General features: G+C 34.1%; 2 protein-coding genes across 2 annotated transcripts; one reads left to right on the forward strand and one right to left on the reverse strand.

Annotated features, from left to right (window-relative positions):
* The first annotated feature begins 733 nt into the window (after positions 1–733).
* Positions 734–1,278, forward strand: LOC132031662 (uncharacterized). Its single transcript, XM_059421609.1, has 2 exons — positions 734–777; positions 861–1,278. The coding sequence occupies exons 1-2, from the start codon at positions 734–736 to the stop codon at positions 1,276–1,278; spliced, it is 462 nt and encodes a 153-aa protein (XP_059277592.1).
* A 7,373-nt stretch (positions 1,279–8,651) lies between these two features.
* LOC132029883 (tyramine N-feruloyltransferase 4/11-like) lies at positions 8,652–9,648 on the reverse strand. Its single transcript, XM_059419279.1, has one exon. The coding sequence runs from the start codon at positions 9,519–9,521 to the stop codon at positions 8,787–8,789; it is 735 nt and encodes a 244-aa protein (XP_059275262.1). The 5' UTR covers positions 9,522–9,648; the 3' UTR covers positions 8,652–8,786.
* Positions 9,649–16,270: the final 6,622 nt, after the last annotated feature.

Here is a 16,270-nt window from a genome sequence, read left to right on the forward strand (position 1 = left end):
ATATCTCTGCTTCATGTCCTCTTCCGCTTCCCAAGTAGCTTCTCGCATTATGATTTCGCCACAACACTTTGACCGACGCAACATCCTTTGTTCTCAACCTTCTAACATATGCAATCTATCGTGTAAAAGGAGGCCTTTCTTAGATGACGCTGATTGTCCAAGTTATGTGGATACATCAGAGAGTGACGGCGATGAACCAGCTAATAATGCAGAGGTAACCGATGATGAAGATAGTGATGGGGATGAAGAAGATACACATTTTACTCCCCAGAACCAACTCACCACCAGATACCACCTCCGGTGGCGGAAAACCCAATTCTACGACTTCAACCCAGCTGGCATTCTGACTATATTCCATATCTTGATAGTCTACAAGGTCGTGAGGATGCTTTTGTCTTCACAAGAGATGATTATCAAAGTCACCAAAAAACATGGATTGAACCAAAAAATCCCATGACTGATGAATGCGTCATTGCAAAGGGAATGCAGTTCACATAAAAAAAGATGTTGCAACGGGCTGTCAGAATGTATTGTGTAAAGGATATGCGGGAGTTTAAGTTGATGACTCAAACAGATCGGTATGGAGGCTGATTTATAAGCGACATACTCAAGGCTGTGGTTGCTTCGGGAATTGCTAAAGGGATGGATGATGTGGGAAATCACAAAATTTCACCCGAAGCACACTTGTGATATGGGACAAAGTCGAGCAGATCATTTTAATCTAGATATAAACATGATTGCTCATGTGTTACTTAAACACATTGAGGAAACTCCAAGGTAACTTATCTGACCGTTTACATTATATATCTTATAGCAATTAAAATATCATTGCTAAATGTTGTTTGTTTAAACTTATGCAGGATGCCTATCAAAATTTGTATTGGCATGGTCCACTCAAAATATGGTAAAATCATAAGCAAGAGAAAGGGATTTCTCGGGCGTAGACGTGCTTTTGAAACGATCTTTGGAACTTGGGAATCCTCTTTTCAGGCGTTGCCGGGGTATATGGTGGCTCTACAACATGCTAATCCTGGCACTGTTGTACAATGGCGGCTTTTAGAGGGCAAAATTTTTGACTTCGTCTTTTGGGCATTCAAACCAAGTATTGATGGATTTACTCACTGTCGGAATGTGATATCGATAGATGGGACCCATGTATATGGCCGATATGACATTAAGCTCCTAATTGCAGTAGGTATGGATGCCAATGGGTCAATATTCCCTCTTGCTTTCGCACTGCCGCCAGCGAGAGCAACGAGACATAGGGGATGTTCTTGACTCATCTACAAACTCATGTTATTAAGGGTCGTCAGGGCATATGTGTCCTATCGGATCGTTATAAAGGCATATTGCACAATATGCGTACTCTGGAAGGGTGGCAGCCTCCACATGCTTACCATCGATATTGCTTAAGGCACTTAAAGGCTAATTTACAAACAAAGTTTGCAAATGGCACTGTAAACAAATTGATGTGGGGGGCAGCGATGCAAAGATCAACAAAGAAAATGGGCTGCAAAAATGGAGCTGCTAAAGGAATTGAGTGAAGAGGCATATGTTTGGTTGATGAAATTAGAAATTGACAAATGGACGCTTTATGCTGATGGAGGAAGGAGATGGGGCATGCTCACAACGAACAACTCAGAGTCTTTCAATGGACTCCTTAAATCTACTCGAGGACTACCTGTCACCGCAATGGTAAGACTAACTTTCAGGCAGGTCGTGGAGCAATTTGCGGATAGGACAAGGCGCAAAGAGCTATATTAGCCGACGAGAGAACATGGATGCCAAAGCCACTGATTAAAAGATGGAGCACCATAGAAGAAAGGCGGAGGGTCACCAAATGACCGAGTGTGACGTCGTTCAACGAGTGTATGAAGTTAGAACGGGTTATTGCGACGGAAAGGAGGAAACAAACATATCGTTACGAGCGTACACAATCACGCACTTGTGGTAAGTGGCAAACGTACCACATGCCATGTTCTCATGCGAACAGGTGCTGAGAGAATGGCCGAAAATGTAACTGATTATATGGCGGAGGAATATAAGGTCGTAAAATACCTTAAAGCGTATTTCGGCCAATTCCATCCCCTTGGTGATCAAGCTTATTGGCCAGCCGCGCCGTTTTCTATGATTGCGAACAAGAACCATATCCGTAAATTAGGAAAAAACAAGCTAACCCATTATCACAATCAAATGGATGTTAGCGAAAAGACTTACTCTCGCAAGTGCTCGACATGTAAGCAATTTGGGCATGATAAGCGTTCATGTGGGCAAAACTCCGGTGGTGGCAAAGACATCTGGAAGTAGAAGAGTGTCTAGAACTTGATTTTTTTTTTTTTAAGTCTATTGTAATTTAATGATGTATTTCGTTGCTAATGGAATGAAATATTTTTCAATTATTATGAACCTCTCGTCTTGAACCAAAAAGTACTTTCATAGCTTTGGGAGTAAAACAAAAATGATTAATCAAAACCCTATAAAATATGGCACTTAAACCTAAATATAACAAGTTTTCAAACGTACTTCGGAGCACTTTACAACCCCTAAAACGACGATCCAAATGTATATGTATGCTTGATGTAATGAGCCGATATTATTGTACACTAAAAAAAATATTAAGTTCTATATAAAATATTTATATTCCGGTGTTTTGAAACGTGACTAATCTTTGGTCAAAGTACGCAAAAAACCTTAATTTTGAGTTTGATTTCCAGAGAATAAAGGTTGGGCTGGGGGGTTTAGGAACGGGTTTCACGCACAGATTCTGTTCGTGAAAGGGCCAAAATGCAAATGTACACTTTGGCCCTTCACACGGGGCAATCCGCGCGTGAAGCCTAGTTTGGTTTTTTTTTTTTTAGTGGGTTAGTTTGGTTCCCAAATTTTTTTTTTGGGTTACAAAAGTGTCGAGTCCCAATATCAGAGAAGTGAGTGAGTTTCTTTCTACCTGAGATGATAGGGCATCCCAAGTATTTTATAGGGAACTTTTGATGAGTCATGTCAGTGATGCTTTGCAGTCTTATTTGAAAGAGTTATTTGCAAGATCAGAACAGTCTATTGATAAATCTTGGATTAGCAAACCTGAAATGAAAATGGGTTGAGAAAATTTTTGAATTTTGCTTTCGAACATGGTTCTATTGATAGGCATGTAATTAAGTGCCCATGTCTGAGATGTGGTTTAAGAAGAGGCAGGGAAGAGGTGTAGTTAATGAGCACTTGACTTGTAAGTCTTTTCTAGAAAATTACAAATTTTGGTATTTGCATGGTGAAGAATCAAATGCATTTGTGCCACGGATTTTTCAGAGCACAAATGTCACAGAAGATACTTTGCAGCCCAAATATAATGGCAACCATGATTAATGATGCATTTGGGTTCACCAGGAATGAGGTCAATGAGCCTGATATGTCTTGTGAGCATATATATAGAGAAAAAATATTTAATGAAGGGCACATTGAAGGAAATAATGAAGATTATGCAGAGTTCTTTGAATTGATCAAAGGACATATATAAGAATCAATGTGTATTCACCAAGAAAAGGATGGTCATTTAATTTAGAGAAAACTGATGAATTTATTTTCATCTTAAACAAACTTTTCTTGAACTTTCCAGGAAACAAGTGTTTCCATAAATGGAAAGTCAATCATGCAAACTGCTAAAAGTCAATCCGTCGTTTTTTTTAATCACAGTACTCTCTTTAGCTACAAAATTAATCCATAGCAGACGATAAATTTTAGTAAAAGTTATAGAGGTGGTTGTTACCACGAAATTAACCAAGTAAAATGCACATTTTACAAGTATTCTTTTATTTAAACTTTAGATTGTTTAATCATTTTATATCCCAACAATCAATTTCTCAAATGACACCATAGGACAATTATATCACTTCCTAATTTCACCAAATTTCATGGAATCGACATCTGACTTATCACATTATTACTTGGACGGCCTATGTACTTACTACTATAGCTAAGGATAGCAAAGATTCTCAAAAGATGCTCAGTGGTATTAACCTCCACTATCAAGACGAGACCAGAAAAACCTAGCTATATATTTTTCAATGACTTCCATTGTACGTTTAGGAGGAGTAACTGCTGAGAGTAAATGAATAGTTAAGGCTAGAAGGACACGTCTTATCAAGATTGCCTTGACCCCAGAGGAAAGAAGTTTGGTATGCCAACCTTTAATTATGTTGATCACTTTAGCAACAATATCAGAGAAGTGAGTGAGTTTCTTTCTACCTGAGATGATAGGGCATCCCAAGTATTTTATAGGGAACTTTTGATGAGTCATGTCAGTGATGCTTTGCAGTCTTATGATACCGCCATGTCCAGAGTTATTTGCAAGATCAAAACAGTCTATTGATAAATCTTGAATTAGCAAAACCTGAATATGAAAATGGGCGAAGAAAATTTTTGAATTTTGCTTTCGAGCATGGGTCTATTGATAGGCATGTAATTAAGTGCCCATGTCTGAGATGTGGTTTTAAGAAGAGGCAGGGAAGAGGTGTAGTTAAAGAGCACTTGACTTGTAAGTCTTTTCTAGAAAATTACAAATTTTGGTATTTGCATGGTGAAGAATCAAATGCAATTGTGCCACGGATTTTTCAGAGCACAAATGTCACAGAAGCTACTTTGCAGCCCAAATATAATGGCAACCATGATTAATGATGCATTTGGGTTCACCAGGAACGATGTCAATGAGCCTAATATGTCTTGTGAGCATGTATATAGAGAAAAAATATTTAGTGAAGGGCACGTTGAAGGAGATAATGAAAGATTATGCAAAGGTCTTTGAATTGATCAAAGATGGCAAGTTCAATAAGGACATATATAAGAATCCATATGTATTCACATAGAAAAGGATGGTCATTTAATTTAGAGAAAACTGATGAATTTATTTGCATCTTAAACAAACTTTTCTTGAACTTTCCAGGAAACATGTGTTTCCATAAATGGAAAGTCAATCATGCAAACTGCTAAAAGTCAATCCGCCGTGCTTTTTGAATCACAGTACTCTCTTTAGCAAAAAAATTAATCCATAGCAGACGATAAATTAGTAAAAGTTATAGAGGCGGTTGTTACCACGAAATTAACCAAGTAAAATGCACATTTTACAAGTATTCTTTTATTTAAACTTTAGATTGTTTAAACATTTTGTACCCCAACAATCAATTTCTCAAATGGCACCATAGGACAATTATATCACTTCCTAATTTCACCAAATTTCATGGAATCGACATCTGACTTATCACATTATTACTTGGACGGCCCTTACTACTATAGCTAAGCACGTGTCATGTTTTTGGTAACAAAATACTGTCGAAGCACGTTTACCACCTTTTTGTGTAGGCAATTACTACATTATGAATACCGAATAAGTATGACGGTGATTTACAAGATTGGCATTGAACGTTGGTGGTCTTAAACTTTTGACCTGGCTTATCTAATAGACAATTTCAAGTTAAATATGCCTTTGACCTTAAAAATTTGCTCATAAGGCAAGCGAGAGCCAAAAATTCAAGATCACTCATTTCCAAAATCATTGAGTGTAATTTTATGAGCTCCAAGAGAGAAAATTCTTAGTCCATCATTGCCGAAATGTCCTTGTAAAAATATCTTGATGGAAGTGGTCACTAATGCAAAGCACTACTAATTACAAAGTACATTTCACACAACGCGAGAGCACTAAGATACAAATAAAATTTCTATATTTTATAAGAGGGGTTTCGACATATCAGCTTCAGGGCAATAAAATCTCAGTTGAGGGTATAATGGTCTTTTAATATCAGTTGCCAAGCTACCTTTATAATGGAAAATCTATGTGTCCTTTAATCTGTTTTGAGAATTCATAGGTGTTAATAGCATGTGATTCCATGTGTCTTTTAATTTAAAATACAATTTTTTTCTGTAATTTAAAATATAATAGACACAGCAATTACCGTTTCCTCTTTACTCACACTTTCAGATAAATAATTTCCCATTTTCTCCTTGCAAAAAAGTCTTTTAATTCTCTTCATCTTTTTGATTTCTTTTTCTCGGTTGGGTGTTCTAAGTTTAGGTATACTTTTCTGCCAATTTTTCTTCTCCTCTTTCTACATTTTTTTTTCCCGTGTGTTTGTTGGGTTTTCAGCTTTAGTTCAATATGCTCTTTTAGTTGCTTCTATTTATTTCGTAATTGTACTGCATTTTAGTTAGTGTGGAGCTGGTTCCCATAACTTGATTGGTGAATGTCTGTTAGTTGTTTGACTTAATGATTTATGAATATGTAGTTTTTTTCTAGCAGTGACATAACTCATATGAGTGTATACGTTTTAGGGCTATTTGATCACTTTATTTATTTTCTTTATAAGTTCTAAGATTTTCTTCTACTCTATGCACCGAATATCACTAAAAAATTTCATAGGGCAGATAAAGCTAGAAATGCGGGCTCGAAGGTGCAAAATAGTTATTTGAAAACTATTTCAAGCAAATGCACATTTTCCACACGCCATGGCAATGCTTCAATTTAACAGCTAATTGAGGTAAAATATATTTCTGGTCTCATCTAAACTTTTATTAGAATTTACAACTTTTTCCAATAATTTATTGGAAAAAGTTAATTCTCTCTTTCAATTTCATTGTCTGCAGTAGGTCTTTGATTGGGATAACCGAGAGAAGATGTTTATTGAAAATGAGGGGATAATAGAAGACAGATTAAGGTATTACAGCAAGAAGAATCCCTGGAGTTTGCTCTGTTTCTTGGTCTTATATACAGAGCTCTCAACTTCATCTTTAAAAAGTCTTAATTTTTGATAGCTAAGTTTTTGTTTTTTTATGTCTTTTCCTGTTCTTTTGGTTCTGTTTTGTCATTATGTTGTCAAGATCTTGTTTCAATCTGCTGAATCTTGATGACGGTTCTGGTGTTGATCGGACTACTCTAATTATAATGAAAGTAGGATGATCATTGTAGCAAATTAGTTGCCAGTGAAGACTTATGGGAATAAGGAGGAAAAAATGATGTTTTGAATGGGACAAATATGCTTTAGATACACTTTGTGCAGCTAAAAGATGAGTTCTCACCAGATTTGGAGAATATTATGTGGGATGTTTGAAGGCAGATTTAGAATTGAAAGAACAAGAGGAAGTAGCATAGTTCCTGTGAAAGAAATTAAGCTGTATACCAAATCTCTTGTCATTGGATTAAATAAACAAGTTTATGAGGTGATTAATCTAGGTGAAAGCTATGTTTGGATTCAAGATTATAAAGTCATGTCGTTGCCTACTGTGTTAAGAAAAAAATTCAACAGAATAAAAGTGGTTTTTTCTTTTGTAGTCCTTTCCCAACATCTGAAATATACTTGCAAAGCAACATTTCAAGATTAGCTTCTTATACTTTAAGGGGTCGTTTGGTTGGAAACAAGTTATCCTAGGGTATAACTTATCCTGGGATTAGTTATCCCGAGATTAGTTATTTCACCCTCTCATAGGAATAAAATAACACTACAATTTCAGGATAACTAATCACGGGATTAGTTATACCGCGATTTTATCTCAATCAAACGTGGAATAAACTCATCTCAACTATAATCTCGGTGTCGTAGCAAACGAGCCCTAAGTGCTAGCTAGCCTTGGAAGGGCTTTCAATTAGCAAGTTGACATTCTTCACTCAAATATGTAATATTTTTTTTAGAATGGTGAAGTTCTCGACGGATAGAATCAATGATATTGTAGCATCTTATAACACATATATTATGTTGCATGTTACTAAAAGGGTTTTTGTAGCGATCTAATTTGTAATGTCTTACTCAGTGTTGACATGAATGCCCTCTGCTCCTTCATATCTACAATATAGAGGGAATAACTCCTGCAAGAAACAAAGATGTACTACCAGGAAATACAAAGTAAATCTAGGGTAAATGATTTTTGAATTGGTGATTTCAACGAAAGATTGGTTTTATTTCAATGAAACATTGGTTTTGTTGTTTCCCTCTATATTGGTTGTGATTTTGTTTGTGTTTGACCATAGTTTGCCTGGACTATCTTTGTCTTCTTCTGTTTTTCCTTTGAGAAATAAGTACTAACAAGTGATCATTACTTCACGATTGCGTGACTGTACAGGTTTTTTGCCAAACGCTGCTAAGAGGAACGCAGCAAAGGAGGCAAAATACAAAAAACGCAATACCAGTTCCAATAAGTAACTAGCATAGCCTGTAAATAGTTTTCGAAATTATGTGATTTAAATAATGCATATATCTTATACTTAATGGGCCCATGCTGGCACGGGACTGCATCAAGCTATTAATATGTAGGAAGTTTGATTCGTATGTTTGCATTTCGCAACTTATGGCATATACTCAGAGACTGAAAATTAAGTAGAAAGTTTTGCAAATAAAGTTAATTTTATACTCCTCAGCTTAAGCGTCCTGCATGTTGGGCCCGTGCTGCCACGGGCCATGCACCCCTAGTATTGAATATAAGACAAAGCAGGAGAGCCATCAATATCCCTAACGAATTAAACTATTAAAGTGGATTAGGTAAATTTATAAAATTGATTGATGAGCATGCACCTCATTACGTACAAAATATTTAAAAACTTAAAATCATGGCAAAAAAAAAAAACTTGGGTAACTTACCCAAATAATATTTGTGTCACATATGAAAGGTTGAGACTATGGTACAACAAACTCAAAATATTCAAATACAAATATAATACACACTGAGATTTCTGCCTTTACAGAAATTAAAAAGAAGAATTTGATAGGAAATCATATCAAGGTAATAAAGAAAAAGAACACCAACAACTTCGTTCATCATTTTTCTCCTTTATCAGCATACTTTTGAAGATTTTCACCGTGCAACTTCCCATACCTAAACTCATCAAATATGTCAACCCCCATATCTATGTAAAAGTCATAAGACTTCTTATTCCAAACTGCAACTATTCCTTCCACCGAAACGAATTCATTGTTGGCAGCAATGGACGCAACAGTTCCAAACAACAATCTCCCCATTCCCAACTTTCTGTAACTTTCCCTGAAGTAAAGACTCTCGAAATAGAATCCAGGTTTGTCATAGAAGCACGAATAATTCGCGTAAAAGAAAGCATATCCCGCTATAAAAACATCGTTTTTATCATTCTCGTCATCATATTTGGACCTGAATTCCTCCGCCTGTCCTTCAACAACGGGGAATTTAAGGTCGAATGTTGTAAGGACGGGCTTGAACCCTTTGTCCGTGGTATTCTTGGATTCGCTAAAAGGGGTTGGAGAGACCTCGAGTAGAAGTACGGATGGTCCGTAGTAAAGCGGAAGAGGGTTTTCTTTAAAGAGCAAGTTGGCTAAGGAGGACTCGGTGGCTTTGTATAAGTGAGTGTTGTTATGGTATGCATGGATTTGGTAAAACAGTTGGTATATATGGTACAGATCAGCTTTCGTAGCCAGACGGAGTCTTGTGTAGATCTTTTCGTTGATCGTAACGTTGTTTTCCGATAACGAGTTGGTGATTATTGTTTCAGATAGACTTGGTGGTTGAGGAGCAGCAGCCATGGGATATTGTTAAGTTAGTTTTGAGAGGGTTGAGGTTTCAGATAAAGAAAATAAGGCAAGGAAATCTTGAAAGGACTATATAGGATAAAGGTTTTGTTATGGGATATTGTTTGGAAAGATTGGAGGATGATAATGGTTATTTATAGTGGATATTTGATTGCTTTTTCTATTCTTTACTTAGTTGGTGGAGTTGGTGGAGAGAAACTCAAATGTGGGTTCTATATTTAACGGTAGTGTGGATTAATGTGTCAATCAATTGGTTTGGGCCCCAATTGTTTTGTGAAAATTAGGTGAGAGAGGCTAATAATATTTGAGCATACAATCAAAGTTTAGCCATCATTTCAAAAATTATTTCTTAATATGAAAATAAAAATTTAGACAAAAATATCTCTAGCTAAAAAAAAGTTCAAGTTTTGACAAATGAAACTCTAGTAACAATTAGTAGGGATTCAGTAGTTAAGTTAGTTGGCGACCTGACCTTTCACCTTGTTGGTGAGGGTTTGAATCCCCACGTTGTAATCCCTTCCCCTACAACCCCCTATGTAATAAAAATAAAAAATAAAAAAAGAACTATTAAAAAAAAATCTACAAATAATTCATAGAGTTCAAACTTTCATAATCTAAATGTGAAAATTTGTTGGAGTTTCAGACTTCATGAACAATTAAGAATTCAAGTGTAATCAAACTCTTAAAATTTAGGTGTAATCACCATCTTATCCAATATAAGCTTATCTAATTGGAAGAATAATTTATAAAAGTCAGTCAACATTTTAGAATATGTGTGTTTCTGTGTGCAAATAGGTAGCCTAAATTGCGCATCAAGATGGGTTACTACGTTTAATTCATTTATTAAGCCTATTAAACGACTGGAGAGCCACGTCAGATTTTTTTTTTTTTCTATCAAACCATTAAAAATTTACCTTTCTTAGGGTATTTAATTAAGGGTAAATCAGTAAAAATATTTCTTACTTTTTAGAAATGAGTAGTTTTTGTAAAAGATGTGCACAAACTAAAAACACCACTTGTTATGAAATTGAAGAAGCATGTGACAAAAATAAGAAAGGTGACATTTGTGTTATACATCTTCACTTGATTGACCATAGATGAAATATTCCCACGCCAGTGTTTAGGACCATGCAAAATATCATAAGAATGTTAACATTCTACGAGAAAAGTTCGATAAATTTTAAAGTTCAGCCAAAGTCAATTTAGACAATTTTATGGATAAAAATTATCTGGATTACATGAGGTGTGATCAAGTTATTACCAAGATGATTATTTACTCGATTAAGATAAGGACAATAATCCATGTGTTCACGTTGACAAGGAACATATACCCACTCCATTCACTTTTACTTGTTCACTTTAGACTTTTCACACTGTTTAAGAAATAATAAATGGAGTTCATAATTTATCAATGTATCCATATTAATTGATGCATATTTTTATTGAATCTGAAAAATAATTTGAAGTGAGTAATTAATACTATGGGTAAAATAGAAAAAAATAAATTGTCTTCTCTTGATATGCTGAAAGTGACAAGTAAAGTGAGAATCTATTTTTAGAATACTAAATAAATAAAAGTGAAATAAGTGAGGAGGGAGTAGTTTAGAGAACTCCGAGAATATCATTTTCCTGCCAAATGAAAATTTTCATGAATTTTCCGGGAAGGTGTGTTCCCATATGTGGAAAGTCAATCACACAACTGTTGGATTTGAAAAAAAATTCTGAAAAACAAAAATTGTGTCGTAATGTAGATCAAAGAACTGACGTTAATTGTGTCGTAATGTAGCTCAAAGAATTGACGTTTAAGTTTTCAAAAACCATTTAAAAAAAAAATTTCGCCCGTCCCAATTATGTAATACTTTTCGCTTTTTGATAGTCAATTTGACTAAACTTTAAAGCTAAATTGAATTAAATTAACTCAAAATTTTAAAATTAAAATTTATTCATTTGAAAAATACATAAAAATATTGGTCAATTTGATAAAAAAATATATTTTAAAAATACTCATTAAGCTCTACGCTGGAATCTCAAAAGCAAAAAATATCACATATATAAATTTGGACAGAGGGAGTAACGGTTAACTGTGTGAATAGGTAGAAAGTGTTCCACATCATTATGGAGCGCTTTATGAAGTGCGCAATAAGGTATATTCTTTTTATCATTAAGTTAGATAAACTTAATGTCTTAATGGTGTCCATATAAGATATTCTTTGTTTTCAATCATTTTTACGTCTCAGAAAAATATTGTGACGGTTCAACCTTACAGTTTATTCAAATCACTACTATTTATGTAACAAAATGGTCAATTCTATAGATTATAAGAATAATTTATGACAGTAAGATAATTCAGCTCTTTTACACAAACTAGAGATTCAATCGAGCCAATTGAATGTAAGTTTTTTGATAATTAGAAACAATTTACCTCTTTTCGGAAGATTTATACATCGCGAATCAAAATTAGTAGGATCAATTATCAACAACGCCGGATAATTTTAAAAAATAAAATAATGCGCAACGCATCCTCATACGTATTCCACTCCTCTAGCGAGTGAACTTTGTCAAAGAAATCATGCCAGTTGCCACTTACTCACCACAGCCCTTTGATTTCTTGAAAAATGTTTGGGTTTTCTTCTTCCACTTGTGGTATATACTGAAGAATGGTACTATATAATATACCACAGATTAGTTGCATCTTCAATAAATTAATAGTAACATGTTGATATATATAATCTAATCTGCCGTGTTTTGGAATCACAGTACTATAAATAGCTGATGATAAAAAATTTAAAAATATAGAGCTGGTTGTCTTTTTACCACAGAATTAACTAAGTAAAATATACATTTTAGTAGTATTCTTTATTTAAGCTTTAGATTATTTAATCTTTTTATAACCCGATATCAATTTCTCAAATAACACCATAGGACATTCATATTAATGTCTCTGCTTCAATTTACATGATACACTTTCCTTTTTAGTTTGTTTCAAAAGGAATGATACAATTTCTATTTTTAAAAATAATTTAACGTGAAACTTCTCTTTTTACCCTTAATGAAATTATTTAGAGTCACACAAATATTTATGACTTGTTTTAGACCACAAGTTTTAAAAGTTCTCATTTTTTTCTGAATTACGTGTCTAGTCAAACTATATCACATAAATTGGGACAGAGAGAATAGTTCCTAATTTCACCAATTCTCGTGGAATCAACATTTTACTCGTCGCATTATTTCTTGGACGGCTGATGTACTTGCGAGTTATGACTATAAGTAAGCACGTGTCATGTTTTTTGGTAACAAAATACAGTCAAATTAAAGCACGTTTACGAATTTTTGTATGCACAATTACTGCATTATGAATACTGAATAAAAATGTAAGAGATCCGTGCAATAGAAATAGTAGAAGCAGTAAAGCATGCACTCTATTTCAGGGGTCACCTTCAAAAACGTTTTTGACTTCGCCTATCAGATAGGCCAAATTTTAAATTTTGTCAAAATAGGTCTTGGCCCTAACTCACACTCTAAAAGTTAGGTCAAAGGGAGAAGAATTATCCAAGGCTTATAAGAAGTCCAGAGTTCTCATGTTTGATTGTTTGACCTTGAAGGTTTTCCTTTGCCTAAAGACAAGCGGAGTCATACGTTTAAAGTCACCAATTTTCAAGGTTTTAGAGAGAATTTTAAGCCTATCATTGCCGAAGTGTCCTAAAAATTTCCAAAGTGGCCACTGATGCAAAGCACTACTAATTATGAAGTGCATTTCACACCACGCTAGATCACTAAGGTACAAATAAAATATTGAATATTTGACAAAGTAAAAGAGCCATCAATATGCCTAACAAATTAAAGTGGATAAAGTAAATATATAAAATTGATTGATGACATACCCTAAGAGTTGCATATAAATATGATTGATCATGCTCTTGGTTGTAGTTGGGGACCCCTGAATTTGACTCAATACTACTCTTGCTACCAATATTTTCCTTACCATCCAACTTGCTTGTTGAGGTATAGGAACAAACATGTTGTACTCCATGAAACCAAAGCTCTTTTGGTTATTTCATTACTCCAAGACCATATATAACTTCTACAATATGCTTCTATGGTCTTGATCACCTTAGCTGGGATGAGGAATAGTTGTGACCAATAGGATTGGATCCCAAATATGACTGATTTGACCAACTGTACCTTTCTACGTATGATAGCTTTTTTGCAGTCCATGAGGAAATTTGTGCCACAATCTTCTGAATTAGCGGTTTCCATTGTAGGATGCTTAGCTTCTTTGTGGCCAAAGGGATCCCCAAGTATTTGAAAGGCAATTGTCCATGCTCTATGCCAAGCAACTGCTCAATATTACCCAATTTGGTGTTGTCAACTCCTCCAAAATATATATTGATTTTGCTCAACTTAGCTTGTAAACCTGAAGCTTGAGAAAAGATAGTGAATTTACCATAAAGCAACTGGATAGACTGCCTATCTCCCTTGGCAAAAAGCAGTAAATCATCTGCGAAAGAAAGATGAGTTATTTTTAGTTTGGCACACAGTGGATGAAATTTGTATTGCTTATCCTTAGTTAGTTCACTCAGGTTTGTGTTGAGATACTCCATCGCAGTGGCAAATAGGTAAGGAGAAATAGGATCTCCTTGCCGCAATCCCTTTGCCGCCCCAAAAGGTTTAGAAGGCTCTCCAATGATGATTATTCAGAAACTAACTGTTACTAAATAATTATTTCTAATAAAAGTTTAATCTTTGTGAAATATCATACAAGTGTCCCATTTGCTTTCTTCTAGTAACTTAAGCAAAGTCGAATAATATTTTTATAAAGTACGGAAAAGGTCCATATATGCCCCTCAACTATTCGAAATTGCACGTATTTGCCCGTTGTTTGAAGGTTGGTTCACTCATGCCCCTAATGTTACGTTTTGGTTCACCCATGCCCTTGAGTTAACGAAACCGACAAAAAATATCGTGAGGCAAATTTGTGTATAGCTCCTCATAGTATAAGGGCATATTTGATCCATCGAAATTCCTAAATATTATGGCAGACATAAACAACAATATGCGTAAAATATCATCGTTTTCCAAGACATAAAAACATTTGCAATTATATTCATGCATCCACCATTACATTAATCTAAAAGATCAAATGCAATTAAACCATCTTTAAAGATTGTTTTCAATAATATGCACCATTTACCTTTTTCAAAAGATTTATTTTACTAATGATAAAACAATTCTTTTGAAAAGGTAACATGGTGCTCTTGTTTGTGAAAACAATCTTTAAAAGAAGGTTGTAATTGCATTTGATCTTTTAGTTGTATAATGTAATGGTGGATGCATGGATTGTAATTGCAAATATTTTTTATGTTTTGGAATACAATGATATTTTGTGCCATATTGTTATTTTTGTGCCATAATATTTAGGAATTTCAGTGGATCAAATATGCCCCTATACTATGTGGAACTGCACAAATTTACCCTCCAATATTTTTGTCAAGTTTCCGTTAACTCAAGGGCGTGGTGAACCAAAACGTAACGCTAGGGGCATGAGTGAACCGACCTTTAAATGACGGGCAAATACGTGCAATTTTGAATAGTTGAGGGGCATATATGGACCTTTTCCGTATAAAGTATAACAGTAGTTTTCTTACTTTGTTGATATTTAGGTAAAAATGAATAACTCTTTCGTTATTATAAAAACTAGTATTCGTACCCGCGTGATGCGCGGTCGGTATCAAAGGAAATTAATCATAAAAAATTATAATCTTATTTATTTTATATAATAATTCTTTGTCATCACATTGACATATTTAAAATTATTAAATTTGTGACTATAAAATATAACCATGAATATACTAAATTTAACGTCATCAATGATGTATACTTAAATAAAAAATTTACACTGAAAATAGAAATTAACACTTAATATCATATCACGATTGCAATTACTTTAGACATTTTGATATGAAACAAAAAAAATATCCTTATCATATCCCATTGACATATTTTTAAAAAGTTATGATATTAAAAAATATTTGCTAAGTAGTTGACTTCTATATTTATTTGTTTAATCTGTTAAGACATGAGAACATGATTTTTATCTTCAAATTCAACTTTAAAATAATATTTCAGTTCAAATTTCCAAGAAAAACATACTTAATTTAAATTTTTTTATCAAAACAATAAAAAATGAACTCTATGTAACCTAGTTCAGTCAACTACCTCAGGTCCATTAACCTCGATTTTACAATTTTGCCTATTAATATTATCAAAATTGTAATGCTTTCTCTTTAGTGATTAATAAAATTTAGTTACTAGGAAAAAAGAATTATCAAAAATTATTATATCGCCTTTTTTTATTAGCTCGTCACTTAACTTAATATCTTTATTAGATATTCTCCTTTTAATATTGGGATAATTTAGAGAGAACACTTTAAGTTTGATTTGCTTAAACTAAAATTTTAACTGATTATTGCAAATGTGATATAGGCTTTTATATGTATATGTTAATTTTATGAATTATCGTCAAAGGTATCACTTCTTCTTTTTTTCACTTAAAAAGATAAGTAAATATATATTGTAATTTAACGTTGTAGGCATTCTCAGCCCAGGCAACACAATAATTAACTTTATTTTTTGCCCTCTTGTTACATCGGTGATAACCTTTTTTTGCGCGGATTGTCCTTCATTTGGGGTGGTCTTTAATTTTTGCCCTTCAAATTGGTAGTCTCTAAGTTTTGCCTTTCGCC

This window comes from Lycium ferocissimum, chromosome 9, assembly GCF_029784015.1.
Source record: "Lycium ferocissimum isolate CSIRO_LF1 chromosome 9, AGI_CSIRO_Lferr_CH_V1, whole genome shotgun sequence".
Classification (NCBI taxonomy): Eukaryota; Viridiplantae; Streptophyta; class Magnoliopsida; order Solanales; family Solanaceae; genus Lycium; species Lycium ferocissimum.

What these genes read in the sequence shown, in the direction of transcription:
- LOC132031662 (XM_059421609.1), top strand. Translation starts at nt 734, where the DNA reads ATGATTGCTCATGTGTTACTTAAACACATTGAGGAAACTCCAAG. An exon ending in CACATTGAGGAAACTCCAAG is followed by an intron (nt 778 to 860) that starts GTAACTTATCTG and finishes AAACTTATGCAG; the next exon opens with GATGCCTATCAAAATTTGTA.
- LOC132029883 (XM_059419279.1), bottom strand. Translation starts at nt 9,521, where the DNA reads ATGGCTGCTGCTCCTCAACCACCAAGTCTATCTGAAACAATAATCACC.